The following is a 24,413-nucleotide window of genomic DNA, read 5'->3' as shown; positions in this document are numbered from 1 at the left end:
TTCTGTTATGCATTTAAACTGTAAGATCTTCAGAGCCGGGACTAAGGCCACAGTCTTGCAATGCTCTATCCACTGGACAATACTGCCTTAGTAAAACCAGCCCTTCTGAATGCAGAATCCCGCTTAAGCGCCACACAGTATGTTAAAGATCTCTTCCCCCATGGTATGTTGGCTGAGAACACCACCGCAGCCTATTGCAATAAAATGCAGTATATTTTCACTCCAATCCAGTCGAGCAGAGTGGGTTATAATTTTTTATTTAACATCTCTCTCTCTCTCTGATAAAATAATCCAGCTGCTGAAGCTGGACCACATGAGTCTCTCCTAAAGTTACTGAATAACCTCCTATAACCTGACAGCGTGTCTAATTGCACTGAAATGTTCAAGCAGCAAGATGCAGCAGTATACACTGTAGGTCTCTCTGCGATGCACTCACAGTGGCAAAGAGCATTCTGGCTGTACAATCCTTCCGGGCACTCGGATAAGCACTGGCCATCATGTAGGACATGGGGGGAGGAGCAGGCCGTGCAGTTGTGGGGAGCTCTCCCCGTACAGGCTGAGCATGAGGAGTGGCACTCTACAGAAAAAGAAAAGAAAACAAAGAGGAAGACAAATTGGTTTTCAGCCTGTGCTTGCTGTTGCTGTCCTAGACTGAGATGATTTCATTCACCTGCTAGCTTACCTTTTCCCCTAAGGCAATAAGCCACATACTCGACAGGCTTCTCTGCCAGCGAGAGGCCGTAATACAGGCAAAGGTACAAATGTTGTCTTCCGGGAATATTTATACAAAGAGCAACCACAAGTAACTGCATTTAACCCTCTCTCACAAAGATCACGCTTGCGTTCTGAGAACGGAAGAATTGGGTGCAAGCTGCTGCCTTAGGCCAGGTCCACACTTACAAGCTTACAGCGGTGCCCCTCCAGGAGCGCTCGAGCAGCGACAGAGAGCTCTCCCGTCGGCCCAACAAAACCAGCTCAACGAGCGGCAGTAGCTCTCCCGCCAACACAGTGCCGTACACACACGCGCTTACGACGGCAAAAAGATGTTGGTCGGGGGGGGTGTTTTTTCACACCCCTGAGTGACAAAACGTTTTGCCGATGTAAGTGCTCGTGTAGAAATGGTCTTGTACCTTCCCCATCCTCCCTGGAACAGTAGCGGGCGTCTGCCCTTCCACAGGAGCAGCACATCAGGAAATCATCTGTCACTGTCGGTCCACACCCTGCGTGTCGGTCTTCCCTGTCGCTACCTTCCGTGGCCTTGCCCCAGCACCATTCTGTGGCAGCAGCAAGAGCTCTATTGAGGACTAGTCACTTGACTTCTCAGCTAATAAGGGAAATCAGCCCTGATTAACAGGACTGTCCAGCCTGAAGTCAGCGTGTGAGAGAGAGCTGAAATAAATCACTGCCACATGCACAATCAACGACTCTACGCTTTTGCACCCCAAAACAGGCCAACTGCAACCCTGCTGATTGTTATCCATTTGTATTAGAGCAGAGACTACAGGACCCAGCAGAGAGCAGAACCCCATTGTTTTAGGCACTGTACAATAGAGGTTCTCAACCGCGGGACCAAAGCCCCCTGTGGGTCTGAGAGCCCTTTCAAGGGGGCTGAGAGGTCCCGCAGCTGAAACCCAGAGACCAATCCCTGGGCGCCTCCTGCGGGGCTGAAGCCCTGATCCCCACCGCTCCCCGCAGGGCTGAACCCAGGAGGTGCGGGGCTGAAGCCCTGATCCCCAGCACTCCAGTGGGGCTGAAGCCCTGATCCTCGACCCCAAGGCCCTCCGACCCCCGCTGGGCCCTGGAGTTTTTATAGCAAGTCAAGGGGGCCTCAGAGAGTAAAAGGTAGAGAACCCCTGCTGCAGAACACAAAGCCTGGGGCTGGCAGGGACTGTTTCTAAGAGCTTACAGTCTAAACTGACAAGACGGACAAAGGATGGGAGGAAACAGGCACTAGGAGGTGAAGGAACTTGCCCAAGGTCACTCAGTGGGTCAGTAGCAGAGCTATGAACAGCACCCAGGGATCCTGACTACTAGCGCGGTGCCCTTTTCCACTGGAGCACACAGCCTCTGGTGTAGCTAATTCCACTGAAATCAAGAAAGTTAGACCAGGGATCAATTTGACCCAATGTTGTCAGGGAAATTTCAAGAGTTTCAGATTACGGACAAGAATGTTTCCGTGGATACCTGAGATAATCCAAACCTGTATGGAGAAAACTTTCAAGCCCGACCTCTCAGACAGTAAATGCAAATTTTGCCTATTTATAGGCATTTGTTCACGTCAGTTGCAGAGTTTGCATTGCTAGAAGGGTGAATAAGCATCCATCCAGTTACTTTTAGAGCCAAGCCCCAGCAAGAGCTGGGGCTCCTGGCTTCACGGCAGGGAGTCTGGGAGCCCTGTAAGGCCAGCGCTTTCTCCACGCTGTGGGCCCTGGCAGCCTTTGTCATGGCAAGTTCACTGAACCCAAGATGCTTCAGTGTAACGTGCCAGGTTCTAAAATTGGCATCTTCCAATGAAATTGTTTCTTAGAAATATTCCAGCCTGCTCTGCGGCAGACCCTTTGCTGATGTATTGCCACAGCTCTATGGACTTAAATGGCGCGATGACAATTTGCACCCACTGAAGATCCGCCTCTAGAAATTTAAGAAGCAAGAAAAACAACAAGTTCTTGTTATCCATCCCCACGCACAGAACTGCAATTGCGCTGAAAACAATGACTGGAATGTTATTTGAAGAAAAATGTCAAGAGTGATTGAATTATGGATTTGAGGCTGGCACAGAAAACACTTAGGACAATCAAGAGATGTTCTCTTCTCTTGCTTGCCTCTTAATCGCTTAAATCTACATACGTGCAAATTCCTTTCACTTGGCACCTGTTCAGCTGACTGTAAGATGGATACAAACCTGACGCGGACGCCTTTGAGAGGAGAACCAGAGCGCTGTACCTGTTACAGCCTGTACAGCTGATTGTTTTGCAGAACGATCTTGTTGTGTTAACAATGTGTTTTTCTCTTTTAAGCACCTCTAAGGCAAGAAATGACCCTCCAGCAAATTTCTGTGAAACGAATACACTAGATAAGTTTTATGTTACAGTCATCGCCAGCAAACACAAAGCTTGTATGGGGGAAGCACTCAAATTAGCCGAATAGGCTGTACAGTTGTAGAGTATCTAGCCTATGAGAATGCTCATTCTGCGTAGGGGCTCGTGGGACTCTTTCTGCAGAGCTGTCATTTGTAGAAGTACCATTTCACTTCAGACTCTGGTTGGCGGTGTCATGCCTGCGCTAAATCTGATCAAGCCAGCGCTCTCAAACTAACAGCAGTTGCAGGGGCAGTGGGAGAGGCTAGCTGTCCTGAGTATGTCCCCAGGGTTTCGGAGGGGATTGTACTCGAGCGGCTAGCCCATCCCACTGCTTGCATTCCTGCAGCTACGCTACTGCTGTCAGCACACTAGCTTGTGAGTTTGCCTACCTGGAACTTCCACCCCCGGCTCCAGTGTACACACAGCCTAAGTCTGAAGGTGGGCTGAGCTGGTTCCAGGCTTCCACAGTAAACTCTTCACCGGCCCTGCCTGCACTGCGTGAAAAGTGGTTGTAGCAAACTGTGCCGTGTACCTGCTTGCAAAGCTGTCCCAAGCTGTATGCAGCCATTGGTTCTACTAGCTGGTTGCAACATCCAGACCAGCACTCTTATAGTCTGGGTTTGGCTGACCCAGTGCCATCTACAACGGTTTCCTCTCAGCATGGCTGGGAAGCCACAAGCATTCCACCTGTATCACTTCAGCCTGTCCTCCTAACGCCATCCCACAATGTAAGGCCTTCTGTTTGGAATTTACCTAAAAGTCTCTGTTCCCAGTCACAGTGCTGGGCATGATGGGATAGGTCCATCAGGATACCCAGAATGCATTAAGATAGCCATGGCTGAAAGGTGTGCTGGGTGCAGACTTGCTCATACAGTTCTTTACAAAAGCAGCACTCCTGTTAAACTGCTTCAGGAACAAGCAAGACAACTAAACATTTTCTGCAACCCCTGCAAGAATTTCCGCACTTGGAGCTTGCTCCTGCTCCAGTTGAAGTCACTGGTGAAACTCCTACCATTGTGTTCAATGGAGCGGGAACACCAATGCAGACCTACTCTAGGAGCCATAAAAACGTACCTGGACCTGCTAGAATCTTACACATTTTTAAAATGATATTTTCTCTCAAAAACACCAGCATTCAGGACAAACATCAGCTGAGCACATTTAGGTTACGAAACGCTACACGTTTCAGGTTGATAACTTATTGGTGCCACAAGCCAGACAGTAGCTTGTAGCATGTCACAAGCACATCCAGTATCACACACACACACACCATCAGTCATTCCCAAGACTGTATTTAAAACCTAATGAAGATCAGCACGTACGCTGAAAGCACTTAAGTATCATTTGGCCAGCTCTTTTCCTCACCTCTGCACACTCTGGTGTTCTCGAGGTAGAATCGGGCTTTGCACTGAGAAAGGCAAATGCCATACGGTGCTCCCTCGAGGAGCTGTCCAGGCTGCAATACCTCCTCTGGCTTCCTGCACTGGGTGCAGTGAGAGTTCTCTGGCCCCACACAGGCACGGCAAGATGGATGGCAACCTGTACAAGAGCAATGGAATATGAAGTCATGGATCAAAGGACATCATCCTTAAACTGACAGAAGCCAGATAATCTGAAGGCAAACCACAGAATCCTGTCATAAAAATGAGAGCTGGTGGGAAAAAAAATAGATAAATCATCTTCTTCAGCCACCTCGGAGTGTTGAATTGCTCCTTACAGATTCGTCAAGCATTACACGTGGGTGGGTTTCTCTCAAGCACCCGCCAAATTCGACTCCCATTGAAGGGAATGGGAGTTTTATCACCCATTTCCAAAGGAGCAGAATTAGGCCAATGCATCTGAAAATCCCACCAGATAATTTTAAATGAGTTAACTAATGGGGTATGCGCAGCCTCCTTTGGGAGGCTATTCCACAATCCAATGGGATGCTTTGTTTTATATAATGAAATGGTGAAAACAGATTTGACATCTTTTCCCAATTAAAAAATAAAACCTATTTTTTTTCAAAATCCTAAAGGGGAGCACACGGCAGCTTGGTGTTTTAGGCAACTCCATTTTCCTTTTACCTGTAGAGCTGCCTAAACCAACACTGTGTTGTTGGGGAAGCTGGGGGGAGATGGGGAGGAGGGGAAAAGGAGGGTTTTGAAGGGTTTATGAGAACTGTAAACTGAGTCCCCTGAATGTTCATACTTTCCTTTGCAGCCCAGGGGAAATTACCTTTTGCATGAGCAAATCCATTGAATTTTAATATGAAATTGTATGCAAAGTTAACTGTCATCAGAAAAATATAGGAAACATTGTCATGTTGGCCTACTGTAACAATATAGGGAGGGAGGAAATCTCCAGAGGGAGCAAACCCTGGGGGAAAAAAAAATCAAAAAATAATCATTTGTGTGTGTTTGTTGTGGGGGGAAAATGAAGCAAAAAGTGGGAATTTCACACACCTCACCTTACTTCAGTATACGGTAATGGGGCACTCTCAGCTGCTCTAAATCAGCTAATGGAATTTTACTGAGGATCTGGTTCAGAATACATAGTTTACCTTTGCAGACATTGTGATCGTGATAAAAGCCTTCTCCGCAGGCAGGCAGACACTGGCCCTGGTGCAATCCCAGAGAAAGGGAACAGGAAGTGCATTGGGTAGCCAATGGTCCAATACAACTGGCACAAGAATTGTGACAAGCTGGTGGAGAAACAGAGAGCATATAAGTGGAATAGCATACTTAATCTCCTTGTAGTCATGCTGCCGGCTACTGTACCATGCTGCCAACCAAGTCATCTCTCACTCCGCACACATCCACAGTATTCGGTCACATGTTAAAGTAATGACAGTGAGGATAATAAATAATAAGAAAAATAATTTCCTCTTGCATAGTGCTTTTCACTCATAGATCTCAAAACGCTTTGCAAAGGAGATCATTTTAAAATAATCCACCCCGAGTTAACTGAGCAACTTAAAAACTCAAACCCCGTCTCCTCAAATAATTCTGTACCCCACCCACTCGTAAAAGAAGATGAGCTTCGGAATGTGCCTTGAAGGTCATCAGAAAGGTCATGCAACAAGTGCCAAGCAGAAATGCCTCTTACCTCTGCATCTCCGAGTGTTGTCTGTGTAATACCCACCAGGGCATTCTGAAATGCATTTCCCACTGTGTGACACCTTATCTGAAGCACAGGTTAAACATCTGGGTTGGTCTGAATAACATATTTCACAGGACTGGTCACAAGCTGCCAAGAGGACAGATCATTAATGAAATGCACCATTATGAAAGGAACAGCAGTGTTTCCAATCTGGTTGTATGTATACAATATAGCAAAATATAGTCATGCCCAGCTCCTTCCTTGTTACGGAGACACTTTCAAATGTTACAGTAAATCAAACCCTTCCTCTTGCCTTTCACTGCATGCCGAGTAACATATATGAAAAAAGTCAGAACAGATCTCTAATTGCCCTAAAGAACTTGTGGAATTCTGAGTTACACCATAGTAGAAACAGCAGCAGCTGCTCTGCACTAGTGCTCTCACTACTGCTATCACCAGTGGAGATGCACTTTTATTACAGCAACAGTGGAAAATTGTCAGTAAAGAATCAGTGAGACATGGCCTCTGGAGGCTCCGAAAATCCTAAAGGTTTTCTTCTCAGGAATTGTAGATTTGAAAAAAATAGGCTTATGTCCCATCTGCTCCCGATCCAGATAAATTCTTAGCAATGTCTACAATTTTCATTTTCCATCAGAAAGAGACTTGAGAGTTAACACCCCATTGAGATGAATGTAAGGTGGAAAGGTCACAGCCCTCTTTCACATTTTCTGAATGCAGCAGACATCAGTTTGCATTCAGAGGGTTTTCTTCGTAACCATAAGTATTACTAAGGACATCTGTAGAGGTGTAACTACAGAGATAACATACCAGCAGAATCAATTAAAAGTGATGGAGAGACACTCATACACACACCCCATAAGCTCATGATTTGGGAATCTGGAATACGGACCAAGACTTGGACACAGACCCTGATGGTTCCTGTTCATAAAAATGGGAACCCAGCTGTTTGTGCAATAATTTCCACAATCTCATTATTGATATAGCCCTAGCAAAATAATGCTGAGCACCATCCTGAAGAGAAAGCCCAAGAGAGAGAACTTTCTGGCTGAAGAACAAGCTGGGTTTAGATCCAAAAGAGACACGGTGGAGCAAATATTCAATCTGCATGTGCTATGCAAGCTAGTGCTAGGAAACAGCGGGAAGGCGGTCCATGTCCTCATGGATTTTGCTGAAGCAGATGGCATAAGCCTCTTTGGACAATCCTGCGGCTGGTTGGAGTTGGTGAAAATGTAATACAGCAGATACAAAAGCTCTACAGCAGTGCAACGGCTTTGGTGTTTGCGGGGTATGAGCAAAGCAGTTGGTTTGACTTGAGGATAGGAGTCAGGCAAGGCTGCATGCTATTCCTGACCCTTTTCAACGGTTATCTTGAAGAAACTGTAAGAAGAGCCACTGATGGAAACCTACAGGAGGGTGTACACGTGGACAAACAATTAGTCATCTGTGTTTCGCCAGTGATATTCACCTGATTGGATGGTCACAAGAAGAGGTGCAAAAATTTCTAGACAGGGCAGCGAGGAAAGCAGCGAAATTAGATATACAGAGATCAAAGAAAAAGACAAGAGCAATGGTGACATCTAAGTCTGTTGAAAAGGCGAAGATATTCCTACCCACATCTGAGGAGGCACTGGAGTGTGGTGAGCACTCCAAAGAGCTGGGTAGTGTGACGACAAGGGATGCCGAACTCTTAGAGACACCAGACATAGAACTGGATTCATGATGGCTGCTCTAGCAACATTCAACCACATCTGGAGAAGCAAAGGTATTACCATGAAGTATAAAATGACACTGCTGCAGTCTCTTGCCTGCGTGTGCGTGAGATACGGATGCTAAGACAACAGACACCCAAGAGGCTTTCTGCCTTTGAATTGAAATGCTACCGGTGACAGCTGCGCATTAGCTATACCTCCCACAGGACTAACAAGAAGGTAATCACCCGAATTTACAGCATAAATGGAGTGACAGCTGATATCATCAAGACTTTCAGACGAGAATTGGAGTTTGCGGGACACATGGGTTGGATGAGCAGAGTAAGATTGCCAGAGCAAGGTTTGCAGCGATTGGTGTCAAATGCCAGCGGAAGGGGACACCCACAGCGAGCGTGGTCTGACGATGTGGCCGGCTGGATGGGAGGCAGTATGGTGCACTTCTTAAGGCTGCGTGAAGACCGTGAAACGTGGCGGAAGATGGCTGGACAGCGACTCCTGCGTGCTGTGATTTTACCATTCATTGCGATGTGATGCGACAGTGCTTTGCACGACACGAATGACAACGAACAACATCGATGCAGAGCCAGCCCCTCACGTACATGAGTTTGCCCCTGTTCATCTCACTTTGGCGAGTTCCCGGGATAGCTGAGGCAGCATGCTTACTTTCGGCATTTGTAAAGTGCAACAACCACCACGTAATCACCCCAGTGCCAATTTCCTTCAGGTAGCTGGGACATCAGAAACTCTTAGGAAGGGCAGATTATCCCACATCCGCCTACTGAAGGGTTTGTCTCACCTCCTCTGATGCAGCTGGTAGCGACCACTGGCAGAGATAGGTTAGTACACTAGATGGACCTTGGGTCTGATCCACTCTGGCAACTCCTTCGTTTTTTCTCATTATCTGCCCAGCTCTACCTGTCTCTAAACACTTATATTCGTTGCCCCCCTTTCCTTCTCTTTCTCCCTGTCCTTCAAAAGATTCCCCCATGCTGCAGGCATTGTTTCGTCACCGAGCTGTGGATTATTGCACATCTTCAAGCAATCTGCTTGCAAAAGTCGTTGCTCTTTCCACAGTCAAGCAGATGTGTCAAGCCCAAAGAATCATCTCATTTTTGCTTTCATGCTGCTCAGTGAACAAAACAGCCTTAAACCTTTCAGCACCTGATCATTTTAAATGAGCTAGTAAATCTTATAAACAAGAAGCAGCATTTCTCACTAAACATTTATGGAATAGGGTGTGTCTGGTCTCTCAGATATACATCTACAATCGTGTTTGCTGGCTGGCTACACAACATATTGATTCCCTTCTGTCATGCACGTGCAAAGTTCATGTCAGAGAAAAAGAGAAACAAAGATTTACCATTGCAGATTCCATTCTTCACATAAAACCCATGACCACAGTTGGCCACACAGAGCCCGGCATTTAAAACGTGAGACCCGTCCTTGCAGGCCAAGCAGTTGTTCTCTGCAGGCCCCCAGCATGCAGAGCAGGACTCATGACAAGCTTAAAGGAAAAAGATTAACAGATTAATGAAAAACCACATTGCCACTGAGTTTTTAAAAATGAGTTTTGTAGCACTTTGCCTATTTGCACTTTCACTCCTAAAATAACATGGGCTTTTTGTGCTTTCAAAAATCACTGGTGTATTGAGTTTGGTATTTTCATCTAAGCTAGTCACGCTTTTGGGGAACTCCATTTACATCCCAATTTTGCATCTGCAAAATAGCTACGTGCAATATAGAATAGCGCCTGCGGCTACAATTAGACACTTAGAGGAGCAACTTTGATTATTGTAAAATATACGTATTGGTATAGTATTGACCAGGATTTGGGCTTCATGGTACTAGGTGGAAACAGTCTGCCCTGCATTACATGTAAACAAAACCACCAGATCTTTACAGGCAGACTCCTGCAAGGACCCATGGATATCAATGGAACTACATGAGAGTGCAAAGGTCTGTCCATGAGGATCTGATTGCAAAAGGTGTTGGGGGGTGGGAGGGGGTTCATCTAAGCAAACTGCCATTGCCAAAGAAAAAGAAAGGCCACCCTTCTGGAAATGATTTTTACTACCCTCCAAAAACTCTGCATTGATGGCTATGGGCTGCTGAACTCTTCCCCCCGACTGATTCTGTCTGAACAGGGAAGGAATTATGTCATGGAATCATAGTTTGCTGGGAGCTAGTAATTCATGGGGACAGGTTGAAACTGTCTCTTTGTGGCAGGTTCCCATGAAAGTGCACATTGTGCACTGTGAATCTTTTCCCTTATATGGCCAAAAGAAGAGAATGGAAATGCCCCAATTATAATGAGCAGGCTAATATCTTTATCTTTGGGTAAACTCTGCAGTAAGGCCATCACCCAGTAATTGTTTGGATATTCCGGCGCTATATTACATACATACACCATTCAGGCAATGGATATGCTCTCTCTTAAGCAGAAGATGATACTCATACATGCACAGGACTCGAGCAACCTTTCAACATACTAATTTTTTTGCAGAGAAATGAATGACTGTATGGAGCTAAATTCTGCTCTCCTACATAGCTGTGAGACCCAATTCACTTTGAGACTATGAGTTTAATTGAGAGGAAAATCCAGCCGACTCTGGTTAGCCTTTCATGGTCTTTGTGTGGCTGTTACATCATGTTAAATCATGCTGCCAGTACTCACCCACCCTGTGCAAATTACAGCACTTTCAGAATTAGATTTTTTTTCCTGATTACACCCATATATGTTCTAAAGATTTTCTCAACTTTTTGTCTCACAAGACACGTCTATGCTTGTATTCCCACCCTATGGAAGGTGGGGTGAAACAGAATCCTAAAGGCGTATGTCCTGAACATGCAGACATTCATGAAACCCACCTCTCAGGAAAACACAACTGTGTTTGCCATTTGTAAAGTAAGATGCAATCCTCCAGTGTGGTTATACCGGAGGTTCTGCAGTGATGTTCACATCATCTCAGCAGCACTTGCATTCACAAATTCAAACGGTATATGAAAGCTATTTCTAACACAGAAGGAGCTGCAATTATGGTACCCAGACTGTACAACACGCAAAAACCAGAAGGCAACAACAACAACTCGTGAGGGAATAAATGATCTGTGTTGGGGAGCTTAAATTTCATTATCTAATGCACATTTATTTAAAATAGGGATAGCAGAGAAGCCCATTTAAAAAAAAAAAAGAACAGACCCATGCTCCGCAGCGATCTGCCCCAGAATAGATGAGAATGGGTTTGTTTCCAATAAAAGAGAAACATGCCTAACTTTTGCAGGGCAAGCGAGGACAGAACGAAGGAGAGGATACTGCAATTAGTGACCAGGGTAGATGGCTGCCACTGACTCTAAACATGTTCATTTCCACAAAAGTAAGAGGTCACTTATTCCCCCCCTCCCCCCCGATTTATTCCAAGTGTTTTAATTCCTCTTTTATCTGCTGGAGTACACAGCATTCTTCCCTGTTGTTTCTGTTTTATTAACAAGCTGGAGCATCTGTCTAGCTACTTATATCACCCTCATCACCATAGCAGCTGAGAAGCTCCCGACCATTAAGGGATTTTACCCTCACAAAACCCCTTTGAGGCAGAGCAGTGCTATTACCCCCAGTGAACAGATGGGGATCTGAGGTACAGAGAGACTAAGTGACTTGCCCAAGGTCACACAAGAATTGGCCCTAACGTTCCTGAGTCCAAGTCCAGTGCTCTGTTCACTAGACCATCCTTCCTCCTCTATCATCCCTTCCTACTATCGATTGCTCTTCTCTCTACCCTTTTCTCTCTTCCCCTTCTGTTCCCTTGCAATTTGCTGCTCTCTTCCTCATCTTCTTCCCTCCTGTTTCTTCTTGCCTCACTCTTCCTCCCTTTCTCTGTCCTGATTGCTCTAGAGCATTATGGGCAGTCTGAGTCACACATTTTAAGCCGGAAGAGATCAACACACAGGCTGCAGAATTTCACCAGTAATTCCTGCGGAGAAGGCCATTATTCCATTTCATGGGTGACCACTATCAAGCCCATAAATTTGTGATCAAATTAGAGCAGAGATCCAGGCTCAATTTAAAGATTGCAAATGATGATAAATTTACCACTTTCCTTCGCAAAATTAACCAGTGGTTAATTTCCCTCGCTGACAGAAAGTTGTATCTGATTTCCAATTTCAATTTTTCTAACTTCAACTTCCAGCCATTGGATTTTGTTATGCTAAATTTAGGGGGCCCTTGAAATCAGGTGTACTCTTCCTTTGTAGGTACTTACAGGTTGTTATCAAGACCGCTCTCAACCTTCTCTTCAATATGGTACATGGATGGAGCTCCTTAATTCTCTCATCCTAAAGCAGGTTTTCCAGACCTTGAATCCTTCGTGTAGTACATCTCCAAACACCCTCCAATTTTTCACCATTTTTTTTCAAGCATGGACACCAGAATGAAACACAGTATTGCTGCAGTGGACTCACCAATGCCACATGAGCAAGTTACACCATCTTCCTGACATTCTCATTTACACACTGGAGGACTGCAGAAGCCCTCTGGGATACAGGATCGCATCGGGAGCTCATGGTCAGCTGATTGTCTGCAATGACCCCTAAGTCCTTTCCAGAGTCACTGCTTTCCAAAATAAGCTCCCCATTCTGTAAACATGGCTTATGTTCTCTGCTCCTTACGGTATGTCCCTGCATTTGGCTGCTTTAAAGCATATGTTATTTTACTGAACCCAGATCAGTCAGGGCAATTAAGATTGCTCTGAATCAGTGACTATTTTTCACCCTCATTTACTGCCCCAACCCCTATCTGCAAAGTGAAACTCACTACAGTCATTGGCAAGTTTCACTTTGAACACAGGCAACAAAGAGGAAGGAATTGGAACAGGATGGGCAAGTTTTAGGCAGGGTGAGTTTCGGGACAGGCAGGATGCAGCACACTTCATTGGAAACCAAGCAGATCCCTGCTCAAGCCAGACGCGGATGCAAACCAGCACTATTTGAAGGTCAGATCCATTTGGTTAAGTACTCCCCCTTCTCCATCTTGCTCCGATTCCCGGTTGCCTCCCCTGCCTTTGGCAATGATCCTGCAAAACCAATGCAGGATCTCAACAGCTCTGGAAGCCTCTACTAAGGCAGATGTTGTCTTCACACTTTATCTTTCTCTGGGGTGTGATAACTTCTGAGTTATCTCTGATCTAGCAGAGCCAGAGAGAGAGACCTGACAATAACAAGTAGCTCAGCAGAGGCTGCCAGACCTACTGAGAAGATGGAACCAACTTGGCAGGATAGCACCATGAGCATGGAACCTTTTGGGGTCAAGGCCGTTGGAAGTCAGGAAAGGAAAGAGAAGTATTGAGAGTCTGTGGAACAAGCCAGAGAGCTGATCTTGGAGGAGGGACAAAGGAAGGATCAGGGACCAGTAGCTTGAAGAGTCTGAGGGGGAAGAGGAGGATGAGGAGGGGCAGACTGGTGGAGGCTGAAAGAAGGGAGGGAAAGAAAAAGAATCAAAACTACAGATTATTCTCAGTAAGTTAGCAAACACTCAAGGTCTTCTCTGAATCAAAAATCTGAGTCTCTCAATTCATTTCAGCCAGGTTACCACTGGCAGCGAAGCTAATTGCTCAGATAGGGTTAATGAGTAACTTCCTCAGGTGGCTCCACTGAACGAAGGTATTTGCCAGGAAAGACAGTGATTAGCTTGGCCTCCTTTAAATGCACTGCTGCAGCTGTCAGGTCTACCATGCATGCTGGTGCTGGACTCAGGCTGCACTAACATGGCCGGCAGCAAAACCCATCCACTTCCATAGTCAAAGAAGCAGCACCTGCATAAGGTATCAGCTGCAGGTCTCCCAATGAATATCAAACATGGCCCAATTCATGCTCTTATATAAACCTTCAGCTCTCATGCCCACAATGACAGGCATCAGGCAATTTCTCTTTGCCTACCTGCCCTGAGGGTTGCTGTTTTAAAAATGCAACAGCTATTGATATCCCCAGGATATCTTTGTTCTGTTGGTCTACAGTAACTTAAACACTAAAGGAAAGTGAATCAATAGAAACTATGTGGCTGCTGGAAAGCAATCTCAGACCGCTCGGCTTTGTTCAGCTCAGATCTTTCTAGAGATAACTGACTGGTGGTGTTGCTTGGAAGGCAGGCCGGAATGCAGAGCATGCATGGGGCCAAGGGAGAGAGGACATGTGCTATGGAACCAAATAGAAAAAAGTGAGTGTCACATCACGCCCATATTCTTCATAGAAATATGCTTATGATATGAATATGGCATAACTACAATGTATTGGATGCAAAATGGGTCTTGTGAGATATCAGTTGAAAGGTTATGATTTATCGAATATGATTATCCTATTTGTATGCATGTATCATGGCTGTATCCAAAGTTAGGAATATAAACACTATCAATTGCAAAAGTGTTTGCACCTGGGAAATGCCCACCAGACAGTAGGCCATCAGCCTGAATAGGCCATTAGGAAGAACAATAAGACTCTGAATATACTAATCTCCCACCTTCCTGAGACGCTTCCCGAGTTGCTGCTTTGACACTACAGGGTCAGGTAATCGTGTCACCTGATTCTAGACCCCCATCTTGGGCTTTCAGTGTTTTTCCATTAAGAGGGGTCAGACTGGGACACAAAAGGTTTTATTAAAGGCTGGAGAGTGAGTTAATCAGGGTCGCTGGTTCTTCACAGAATCCCTGCCCAGGATGACTTCTGGAAACACCTAAAACTGATCTGGGGTGAAGGACTGGGATCCAGGCTGAGAAAGGGCAACCTGTGAAGGGTATATCTGGAGGTTTAAGCTGCAAGCAGTGCAGATTACCTTCAAGAAACTCTGCCACCGGCATAAAACAACATTTAGGGTCAGAAATTACTATTTGTAGACAGTTTCTGTAATGTGTTAAGCCTAGTTTGCATGTTTTACTTTATTTGCTCAGTAATCTGCTTTAATCTGTTTGCTGTCCCTTATAATCACTTAAAATCTGTCTTTTGTAGTTAATAAACTTGTCTTTGTTTTCTATAAACCAGTTTGTACAATTCGTATCTAGGGAAGGAGAGGCAAAACACTGTGCATATCTCCCTCCAGATTGAAGGAGGGGACCATTTTTTATGAGCTTGCGCCGTACAGATCTCTCTAATCAGCACAAGACAATATTATTTTGGATTTACACCCTAAAGGAGGTGTGCACAGAAGTGCTGGGTAAATCCCCGAGCTGAATCTTCCCACACAGAGCTGATTTCAGTCTGTCTGCAGCTAGGTGTGGCCTTACCTGTGTGTGTGCTAGAGAAGGCTTGAGGGCTTGGCACAGCAAGGACAGGATGAGGAAAAGCCCAGGCTGGTGGAACGGGCGGGCTCAACGGGACCCCAGTATATCAGGTGGCATCCTGAACTGGGGGTCCACCTCATCACATGAGGACCCTACAGGGTTGGGCCAGAAGCCAAAGGGGCTTTCTGTACTTCAAATGGCCTATTTCCTCTGCTTAATTTAAACATTTTGTTGTACAAACAAACTCTGTTCCATTTTTTCATTGATAGTATAGGATACCTTATCCTTCCACTTGTCTTCCACAGCATATATCTTTGTTCTCTAAAGAGACCCAGCAAATGTTGAGTGCACAGATTCTCTGTGAATGCCCACCAAATCACCCTCCAGCGGCTATATTACCCATCCTCTCACCTCTTCCCCCAAAAACATATGGGAGGAAAGAGGGCTGGGTGTGGGGAAGGGGAGTGGGTAAGATTTTGTTTGGGAGTGAGACATGGAAGGTTGTAGACACTGCTGATTTTGAAAGCAGGGATTATGCAAACAAAGCCATTTTCAGTGACTCCAAGCTGTCAGGATGTAGTCCTCCTGAATTGGTTTTTTGTCCTTTATCGTCACAAGTGGTGACACAAATGTATCGTTATGAAGGTTCACAGTGTGCCTGGCCCTGCAGAGAGAGAGTGCAAGGACTCCATAGGTATGGCTACACAGCAAAGAAAACCCTGTTGCTGGCCTGTACCTGCTGACTTGGGCTCGAGCTGTGGGGTTGTTTCATTGCTATGTAGATTCCTGGGTTTGGGCTGGCAGGGTCCCAGAGCCCGGGCTCCAACCGAAGCCCAGATGAAACAGCCCCGCAATCTGAGCCCGAGTCTGCTGGCACAGGCCAGCTGCGGGTGCCTAGTTGCTTGCTGTGTAGACCTACCCCATGAGTCGGACACCAGCCATGCTGACCCATTCCCCAGAAGGGCAGAGTCAGTGGAGCTGGCAGTGTACAGAGGAGGCCATATGCTGTATCTTCTCAAAGAGGGACAGCAGCAGCTAGACTCCCAAAGGCATCGTCTTCCCCCAAATGCTCCCACTGAGCCAATGAACTTTCAACATCACTGTAAAACAGCCAGGCCCTTTTGAACCACCTTAGGCGTGCTTGCCTCATCCCATGATAGTACTTACTGCTTCTACGCACCTATTTTCATCAGCACAAGTGATGGCCATAAAGCTGAGCGTACAGGGAATTGTGTCTGCTCACTGGCAAGTGCACAAACTTGCAGACCCCAAACCCAACAAGATGTCATAACCCTCATCACAGAAAGATATCAACGTCACCGTGAGGTGCAGCAGGTGAATATTGTTTTCTCCATTTTACAGAGGGGGAAACGGATGTGCAGACGACCCAACTTTTCAAAGTCCCTAGTGAGCACAAGCACCTCAATTTTTGGGTGTCCAACTGGAGAGACCTTAAAGGAGCCTGATTTTTAGAAAGTGCTAAGCACCCACACTCAGAAAATCAGGCCCCTTTCAGCCATCTTCAGCTTGATACCCAAAAATCAAGGCACTCAAAACCACCGGCCGCTCTAGGCTCACGAGACTCGCTCACAGTCATACAGCAAACCTGTGTCAAGAGCTGATCATGGGGAACTCAGATCTCCTGACTTCCAAGTCTTTGCTTTTCCCATTAGACTAAACTTCCTTCTACAACATAGCAAGCCATAACGAGGTCACCATCAGCCTTATCACTGACTGGCTTATCAATTATTGGTTTCAGTGATTTGCTTATTATATATAAATGAGCTCATTCGGGTAACAGAGGACAACACAGATGGTGAAAATCTTCTCCCTATTGATTTTTCAGGACTATATTGTAAGCTTCAAGGAGCCTTCCTACAGTCTAGTACTCTCAGTTTTGTTTCTTTATATTTCAAGTGGGGAAAGGGAGGCCCCTTCCCCCCGTTCACTTAATTCTTCATGGATGGATGAGTCTTTTTCAAATTTTGGTTTCACTTCAGTGCTAAATTAGGAGCATTCCAATGCTGCCAAGTTAAAGGGTTTGATCCACCTCTCTGTTACTCTAGGTTTACGAGTTCCAGCAGTATAAAACTGGTGTAGAACAGAGCTGAGCCATGCTCAATGTTTTCAAGAGAAAAAAACTCTCGCAAAGCACTGGCTTCCTCCTTGAGGAAAAGAAACCCATCCATTTATAAAAGCATCTGTGCTCTACTGCATTTAAGATTAATATGAGTCTGCCCAGAACCACTAGTAAATGTGGCATAACTGACATGTTTCATTAAAGCTGTTTGACTAAAGCATAGTGCTTCCTGCACTCAGCCATTTAACTCCCTTTCAGTTGGTCACAATTCAGAATAAAAATTCATTTAAAGTTTCTTTCCTCAAAAGATTTCTCAGAAATCTCATCTGCATCACTGCAGGTGTGACGATCACAAGCCGTTTTGTGACTGCAAGAGATTAACGTTAACAGCGTCGTAAAAGGAACTCATGGAATTATTTGAGAAATAGCTGCCTGACTTTTGACTTTTTTTGTCGACAATTCTGCCCTGGATATCTAAATGACTCATAAACTGAACAGTTCATTGCAAGGTAGTGCTAGCTACCTGTAGTAATTCTATTTAGCAATACCGAGACCTCTGTTCTCAAAAGATGAGCTTCTATAACTAAGATAGTCTAAAGAACCATTAATAAAGAGTCTAGGGAGTCATTAATAAAAATCCAAGCACTTTGGTATGATGTAGGCTTTGTCTGTTACAATCAGGTTACATATTTCAATATTCTCATTTGGATAGGACAAAGCAGCACCGCCCGAGTTCTGTCTAGACTTTGCAGGGAGCATTAATCCTGAAAATGTGCGTGAGTGAGTTGCAGGAGAAAGCAAGAATGGGGGCACTGAAGACGGCAAGTCCTTCACCTGTCTTGCTTTTCAGGGCAGAGGTCCTTCTTTTTCACTCACTTGACTTTTCTTCTCTCAGCCTTTTCCTTATTCATTTCTGTCTCATCGCAGCACAGCAGACTCCATGTGTCACTCTGCTCTGCCTCGGTCTCTCACTGATCCCGTGAATATTAATCACGCAGTTAGTTCTCTGAATAAGCCTCCTCACTGCTTTTCAATTTCCCTTTTTCCTTCGTGGCTTTACTGTTTTACAGCAAAACAAACCCCATTATTAGAGCGGGGGAGGGGGGAGAAACCCACCACATCAAACCAATTCAGTCAAATGTTCTTTTTAGTTTTAGATTTTTTTTTTTTTAAAAAGAAGAACTAAAGTGATGAAGCAAGACTGAATCTTTGTGGCTTGTTCATATACTGCAGAAAGCAGTCCTGCAAAGGCAGAAGGATGGACTAGGTAATCTGTTCTCACAGGTCTTTTCCCTTTCTAGGGTCAGATCCTCTACACCAATTTATACCACTTGAGGATCTGATCAATCCTATATATGATTCTATTGACAAACTTACTGCAGACGTTAATAAAACATGCTGCTTCCTGGACAGCTGAAGGACAGTTTGGACAACCTGACTGCATGCATACGAAAACAAAGAGCATACAAAGAAAGGTTGGATGGAAATGAATTATGGAATGGGTCTGAAATTTGAGGCTTTCTCTGCCAGTTTTATTTTATGCAGAAAATGCAGCCGGGCAGAACTAAAGCAAATTGGTTTAATTCCCCGGAGGAAACATGAACAAATTTCCCAGCAATTTTCTACTCCAGGCATGCATGGGTACGAACATGGATGGAATGCAAAGCCAGTTCACTGCAAACCGGCAATAAAATGAAACATTAGCCTTTTCCAGCTGCCTTTACAGTGCATGGCCATTGCCACTTAAAAGACCAGGAGCAGGCAGAAAGGGAATGGTAAAATAAAACAAACTAAAAGATTAATGAGAACTTGGATTGCAAATTCTTTTAGGCTGGGGACTGCCTTTTCATTATATGTGTGTACAGCACCTGGCACAATGGGGCCCAGATCTTTAATCGGGGTATCTAGAGGTTGATCCAATTCTATTACTCAAAGATAAGGTCATTCAGCCCTGGTCTACACTGGGGGGGATCGATCTAAGTTATGCAACTTCAGCTACATGACTAACGTAGCTGAAGTTGATGTACTTAGATCGACTTACCGTGGTGTCTTCACGCTGCCGCTCCCCTGTCGACTCCGCTGCGCCTCTCATGGCGCTGGAGTCGACGGGAGAGCGCTTGGGGGTTGATTTATTGCGTCTAGAGTAGAAGCGATAAATCGATCCCTGCTGGATCGATCGCTGCCCGCCAATCCGGCAGGTAGTGAAGACATACCCTTAGACAGGAGCATTCAAAACCTGAAATCTATCGTAAACCCTTTGGGCCAGACAGTTATAGAAAAGCAGTGGTCAAGAATCCAACTCCTGCTTTAGATCTCAATTCAGCAAAGGCACTTCAGCATGTGCTTTACTTTGAGCAACTGGGTATTTCCACAGAAGTCATTAGGACTGCGCAGGTGCTTAGAGCCCACATGCATTTAGGTGCTTGGCTGAACTGGTCTCAGAAAGAATTACAGCCCCTCTAAAAAGGCCAATATCACAAGGGGAGAAGTGCTGACTTTAAATATCTGTCAGGATGAAAGAGGCTGAATCACAGTTTGGACAAAGAAAAAATATTTCAAAGGAATCGGACAGAAAGCCCCACCTTCCCTATCCTAATCCCAACCTTTAGAAACGTGCAGAGATACACTCATTTAGAGACACTTTCCACTATTTTGTAGAACTCGTGATTAACAGGGTAAGACTCCCTAAATATTCCTGATGCGAACAGCTACCACAAGAGATGTTCTGGGAAGGAGAAGTGTGAAAAGCAAGAAAATACCACCAAAGAGGAAAGGATGTTTGTGTGTGACACTGGCTACCTGCCATATCCCATGTCGCTCTCTAATTCGCTCTAACAAACACCTGCACTGCAGCCTCCTGGGGAGGGCTGATTTCATTAGCTGTAGTTTAGCCTGTGCTGGAAACAAAGTATACACCAAAGAATCAGATTCCAGTAAATGGCTATGGATTTTAGGTCAATGGTAAAATATAGCAGTTCTCTCACCCTCCCAAGAGCAAGAGACAATAACATTTCCCTGGGAGAGACTTCTGAATTGAAATAGGACTGATTCAATCACAGTGTTGAGAAGTAGGGATTTCAGAAGCAGATGGTTAAAGAGTGCATTCTTCTCCCATTTGCCATCATCTTAACGTTACATGATTCTGTTATTTTGTGGCGTTACGGCACTGAAAACTTTTGTCCTCATGTTGGCAATGGATCTCTAAACACAGACTCTGCACTGTAGCTTAGACATGTGGCTGTTTTACCAGGCAGCCCTATTTGTAAGTTACCTGCACAGTGGAGGTGATCCTGGAAGAATCCATCCCCACACAATGTCACACATTGCCCGTACTTCATCAGCAGCGATCCCTGACATGAGGTACACTCAAACCCATTGGTGCAGGTGGAGCACATCTCCATGCAGGCTGCCCACACAAAACAAAGGGAAAAAGAGACGGCGTTACCTTAACATGTCATTGTGCACTGATACGGATCTGTACCTGGTCAGTCTGCAGGCTAAATTAAGGGACGCATCCCTATGCAGGAAAAGCATTTGAGACTAAAGATGGTTGAAAAAAAACTGGTTCCTTTTTTTGCTGGAATTTTTTGAAACTCTAAATTTTCCAACGAGCTCTAGTTTAGACCAGCTGAAATCAATAGGACATAAAGAGATGCTTCGGTGCTTTCCTGAATCCAGGACTGAAAGACTAACCTTACTGATATCCAATTTGGTGTTGTGTTTCCACATCCATAAGAGATAACAAGGAGGAAGGTTTTCATACAATAACAGTCCATGACTGGGAGGCAATGTGAATAAGCAGTCCTCCAGGACTAAAGCACCAGCCTGAAGGAAATCCAATCAGCTGAGATCGGAACATAGGCTATACCTAAGCAAACCCCAGCATCCCGATAGAATCCAGAATCACAGCTCCCCACACAGCGTCCATTCTGGAGCCACTTGGTTGCATCGCGGCAGACATCACAGTGGTCAAAGGACCGAGAGCAGGTCAAGCAGTCTGAGTGGCATTGCACTAGCATGAAGAACAAAAAAGAAAGAAGCTGTCAGCACTGTGTGCCTTGTGTCAAAAAGTCTGGAAATAACACATACGTTATAGTCAAAGCAAAATTCAGTTCATGGCCTCTCTGCTAATGGCTCAACGCATTGTCTCATAAATTGCATGCGATCAGTTAAATGCTGCATTTTATTGGACTGGGTAAGTAAGCATTGCATTTAATTCAAGTTCTCCAGCCTGGTGTTAAACAGTCCATTCACAATCCATGTTGTCTCTTTTCATTGATATTCTTATATCATCAGGAATTAATGGCCCACAGCAATCGGAACTTGAGTTACCTCAGGCCATATCCCGTAACAAAGTCAATGGGAGTTTGGCCAAGTCAGCTTGGAGCAGGGGTTGCAGGCTTAGTGACGCAGAGAGATCACCTGACGGGACAGGGTTACGACAAGATATTTCCCTACATAGTAGGTGTTTCTCACACTACAAGGCTGGCCTCCGTGTGGTGGCCGAGGGACCGAATATTTTTTCTTTATTGCTGAATCATTTTTACCTAAATAAACAGAGAATGGTCTGCCCTGTCCCTATGCACACGTAGCAGCGTCTCCACTGCTTGACAATCACCTTACTGCTGAGAGAGGTAGGGCACAGTTTAGGCTCCATTCAGGAGCGAAGCTCTCTGCACTAATCCAAAGTGTTCCCTGAAAGTAGAACCAGCTGCTGTCCCATGAGCAGGCCTCAGCTTAGAAAGAGCGACACTACGCACTGGGTAGGGGAGTGTGGGTTTCCCCCCCAAAGTGCATCTGTCAGAGACCAGTAATTTACAATGGCTTCATGAAAACATTTGGGTGAGGGAAGCTCTTCCCCTGCTATAGTTTGTGGGAAGGTGGGGACAACGCCATGGGAGAGTTTGGAGAACTCTGGGCTAAACAGTTAAAATTTTGGAAGGTTTTACAGGATCATCAGCCTGGACCCTGCACTGCAAAACTCTCATTGCCTCTGATGCAGCATGGAGAGACGTAGTGGGCGGGTCCGTGGAAAGGAGATTTCAAGGGGAGCAGGGAGTATGCAGAACACAGGCTTGGCTCTATACAGCCCCAGGCAATGATCTCCGTAGATGGTATTTTCCAAAGAGCTCAGCACGCAGTTAGGCACCTAAACGAAGTCAGCAGAATTTCAAAAGCACTCAGCACCCAGTGAGAGATAAAAAGGCATCTTTTACAAAGTGGAAGTCAAATCCTAGTGAGGTAACTAGAAAGGAGCATAAACACTGCCAATTTAAATGTAAAAATGTAATAAGAAAAGCCAAAAAGGAGTTTGAAGAACAGCTAGCCAAAAACTCAAAAGGTAATAACAAAATGTTTAAGTAAAGTATATCAGAAGCAGGAAGCCTGCTAAACAACCAGTGGGGTCCCTGGACGATCGAGATACAAAAGGAGCACTTAAAGACGATAAAGTCATCACAGAGAAACTAAATGAATTCTTTGCTTCAGTCTTCACGGCTGAGGATGTTAGGGAGATTCCCAAACCTGATCCGTCTTTTGTAGGTGACAAATCTGAGGAATTGTCACAGATTGAAGTGTCACTAGAGGAGGTTTTGGAATTAATTGAGAAACTTAACAGTAACAAGTCACCGAGACCAGATGGCATTCACCCAAGAGTTCTGGAAGAACCCAAATGTGAAACTGCGGAACTATTAACTATGGTTTGTAACCTGTCCTTTAAATTAGCTAATGTACCCAATGACTGGAAGATAGCTAATGTAACGCCAATATTTAAGAAGGGCTCTAGAGGTGATCCTGGCAATTACAGACTGGTAAGTCTAACGTCAGTACCGGGCAAATTAGTTGAAACAACAGTAAAGAATAAAATCGTCAGACACATAGAAGAACATAAATTGTTGCACAAAAGTCAACATGGTTTCTGTAAAGGGAGATCATGTCTTGCTAATCTATTAGAGTTCTTTGAGGGGGTCAACAAACATGTGGACAAGACGGATCCAGTGGACATAGTGTACTTAGATTTCCAGAAAGCCTTTGACAAGGTCCCTCACTAAAGGCTCTTACGTAAATTAAGTTGTCATGGGATAAGAGGGAAGATCCTTTCATGGATTGAGAACTGGTTAAAAGACAGGGAAAGAAGGGTAGGAATAAGTGGTAAATTTTCAGAATGGAGACGGGTAACTAGTGGTGTTCCCCAAGGGTCAGTCCTAGGACCAATCCTATTCAATTCATTCATAAACGACCTGGAGAAAGGGGTAAACAGTGAGGTGGCAAAGTTTGCAGATGATACTAAACTGCTCAAGACAGTCAAGACCAAAGCAGACTGTGAAGAACTTCAAAAAGATCTCACAAAACTAAGCGATTGGGCAACAAAATGGCAAATGAAATTTAGTGTGGATAAATGTAAAGTAATGCACATTGGAAAAAATAACCCCAACTATACATACAAGATGATGGGGGCTAATTTAGCTACAACTAATCAGGAGAAAGATCTTGGAGTCATCGTGGATAGTTCTCTGAAGACGTCCACGCAGTGTGCAGCGACCATCAAAAAAGCAAACGGGATGTTAGGAATCATCAAAAAAGGGATAGAGAATAAGATGGAGAATATCTTATTGCCCTTATATAAATCCACGGTACGCCCACATCTTGAATACTGCGTGCAGATGTGGTCCCCTCATCTCAAAAAAGATATACTGGCATTAGAAAAGGTTCAGAAAAGGGCAACTAAAATGATTAGGGGTTTGGAACAGGTCCCATATGAGGAGAGATTAAAGAGGCTAGGACTTTTCAGCTTGGAAAAGAGGAGACTAAGGGGGGATATGATAGAGGTCTATAAAATCATGAGTGGTGTGGAGAAAGTGAATAAGGAAAAGTTATTTACTTGTTCCCATAATATAAGAACTAGGGGCCACCAAATGAAATTAATGGGTAGCAGGTTTAAAACAAAAGGAAGTTCTTTTTCACTCAGCGCACACTCAACCTGTGGAAATCCTTGCCTGAGGAGGTTGTGAAGGCTAGGACTATACCGGGGTTTAAAAGAGAACTGGATAAATTCATGGAGGTTAAGTCCATTAATGTCTATTAGCCAGGATGGGCAAGGAATGGTGTCCCTAGCCTCTGTTTGCCAGAGGGTGAAGATAGATGGAGGAGAGAGATCACTAGATCATTACCTATTAGGTTC

General features: G+C 44.9%; 1 protein-coding gene across 4 annotated transcripts in view; it reads right to left on the bottom strand.

The window, feature by feature from the left end:
* The window catches only part of FRAS1 (Fraser extracellular matrix complex subunit 1), a 306,626-nt gene that overhangs the window by 131,051 nt on the left and 151,162 nt on the right, over positions 1-24,413 (bottom strand). For all 4 annotated transcript variants that reach the window (XM_048846813.2, XM_075127463.1, XM_075127464.1 and 1 more), the window contains 7 exons: positions 21,102-21,245; positions 20,505-20,639; positions 9,252-9,395; positions 6,168-6,308; positions 5,623-5,763; positions 4,446-4,619; positions 437-577 (listed from right to left, as the gene is read on the bottom strand). In XM_048846813.2, the coding sequence (XP_048702770.2) occupies positions 437-577; positions 4,446-4,619; positions 5,623-5,763; positions 6,168-6,308; positions 9,252-9,395; positions 20,505-20,639; positions 21,102-21,245 (1,020 nt within the window). The remainder of the gene's footprint in view (positions 1-436; positions 578-4,445; positions 4,620-5,622; positions 5,764-6,167; positions 6,309-9,251; positions 9,396-20,504; positions 20,640-21,101; positions 21,246-24,413) is intronic.

This window comes from Caretta caretta, chromosome 4, assembly GCF_965140235.1.
Source record: "Caretta caretta isolate rCarCar2 chromosome 4, rCarCar1.hap1, whole genome shotgun sequence".
NCBI lineage: Eukaryota > Metazoa > Chordata > Testudines > Cheloniidae > Caretta > Caretta caretta.
This window is presented reverse-complemented; position numbering and strand designations above follow the sequence as displayed.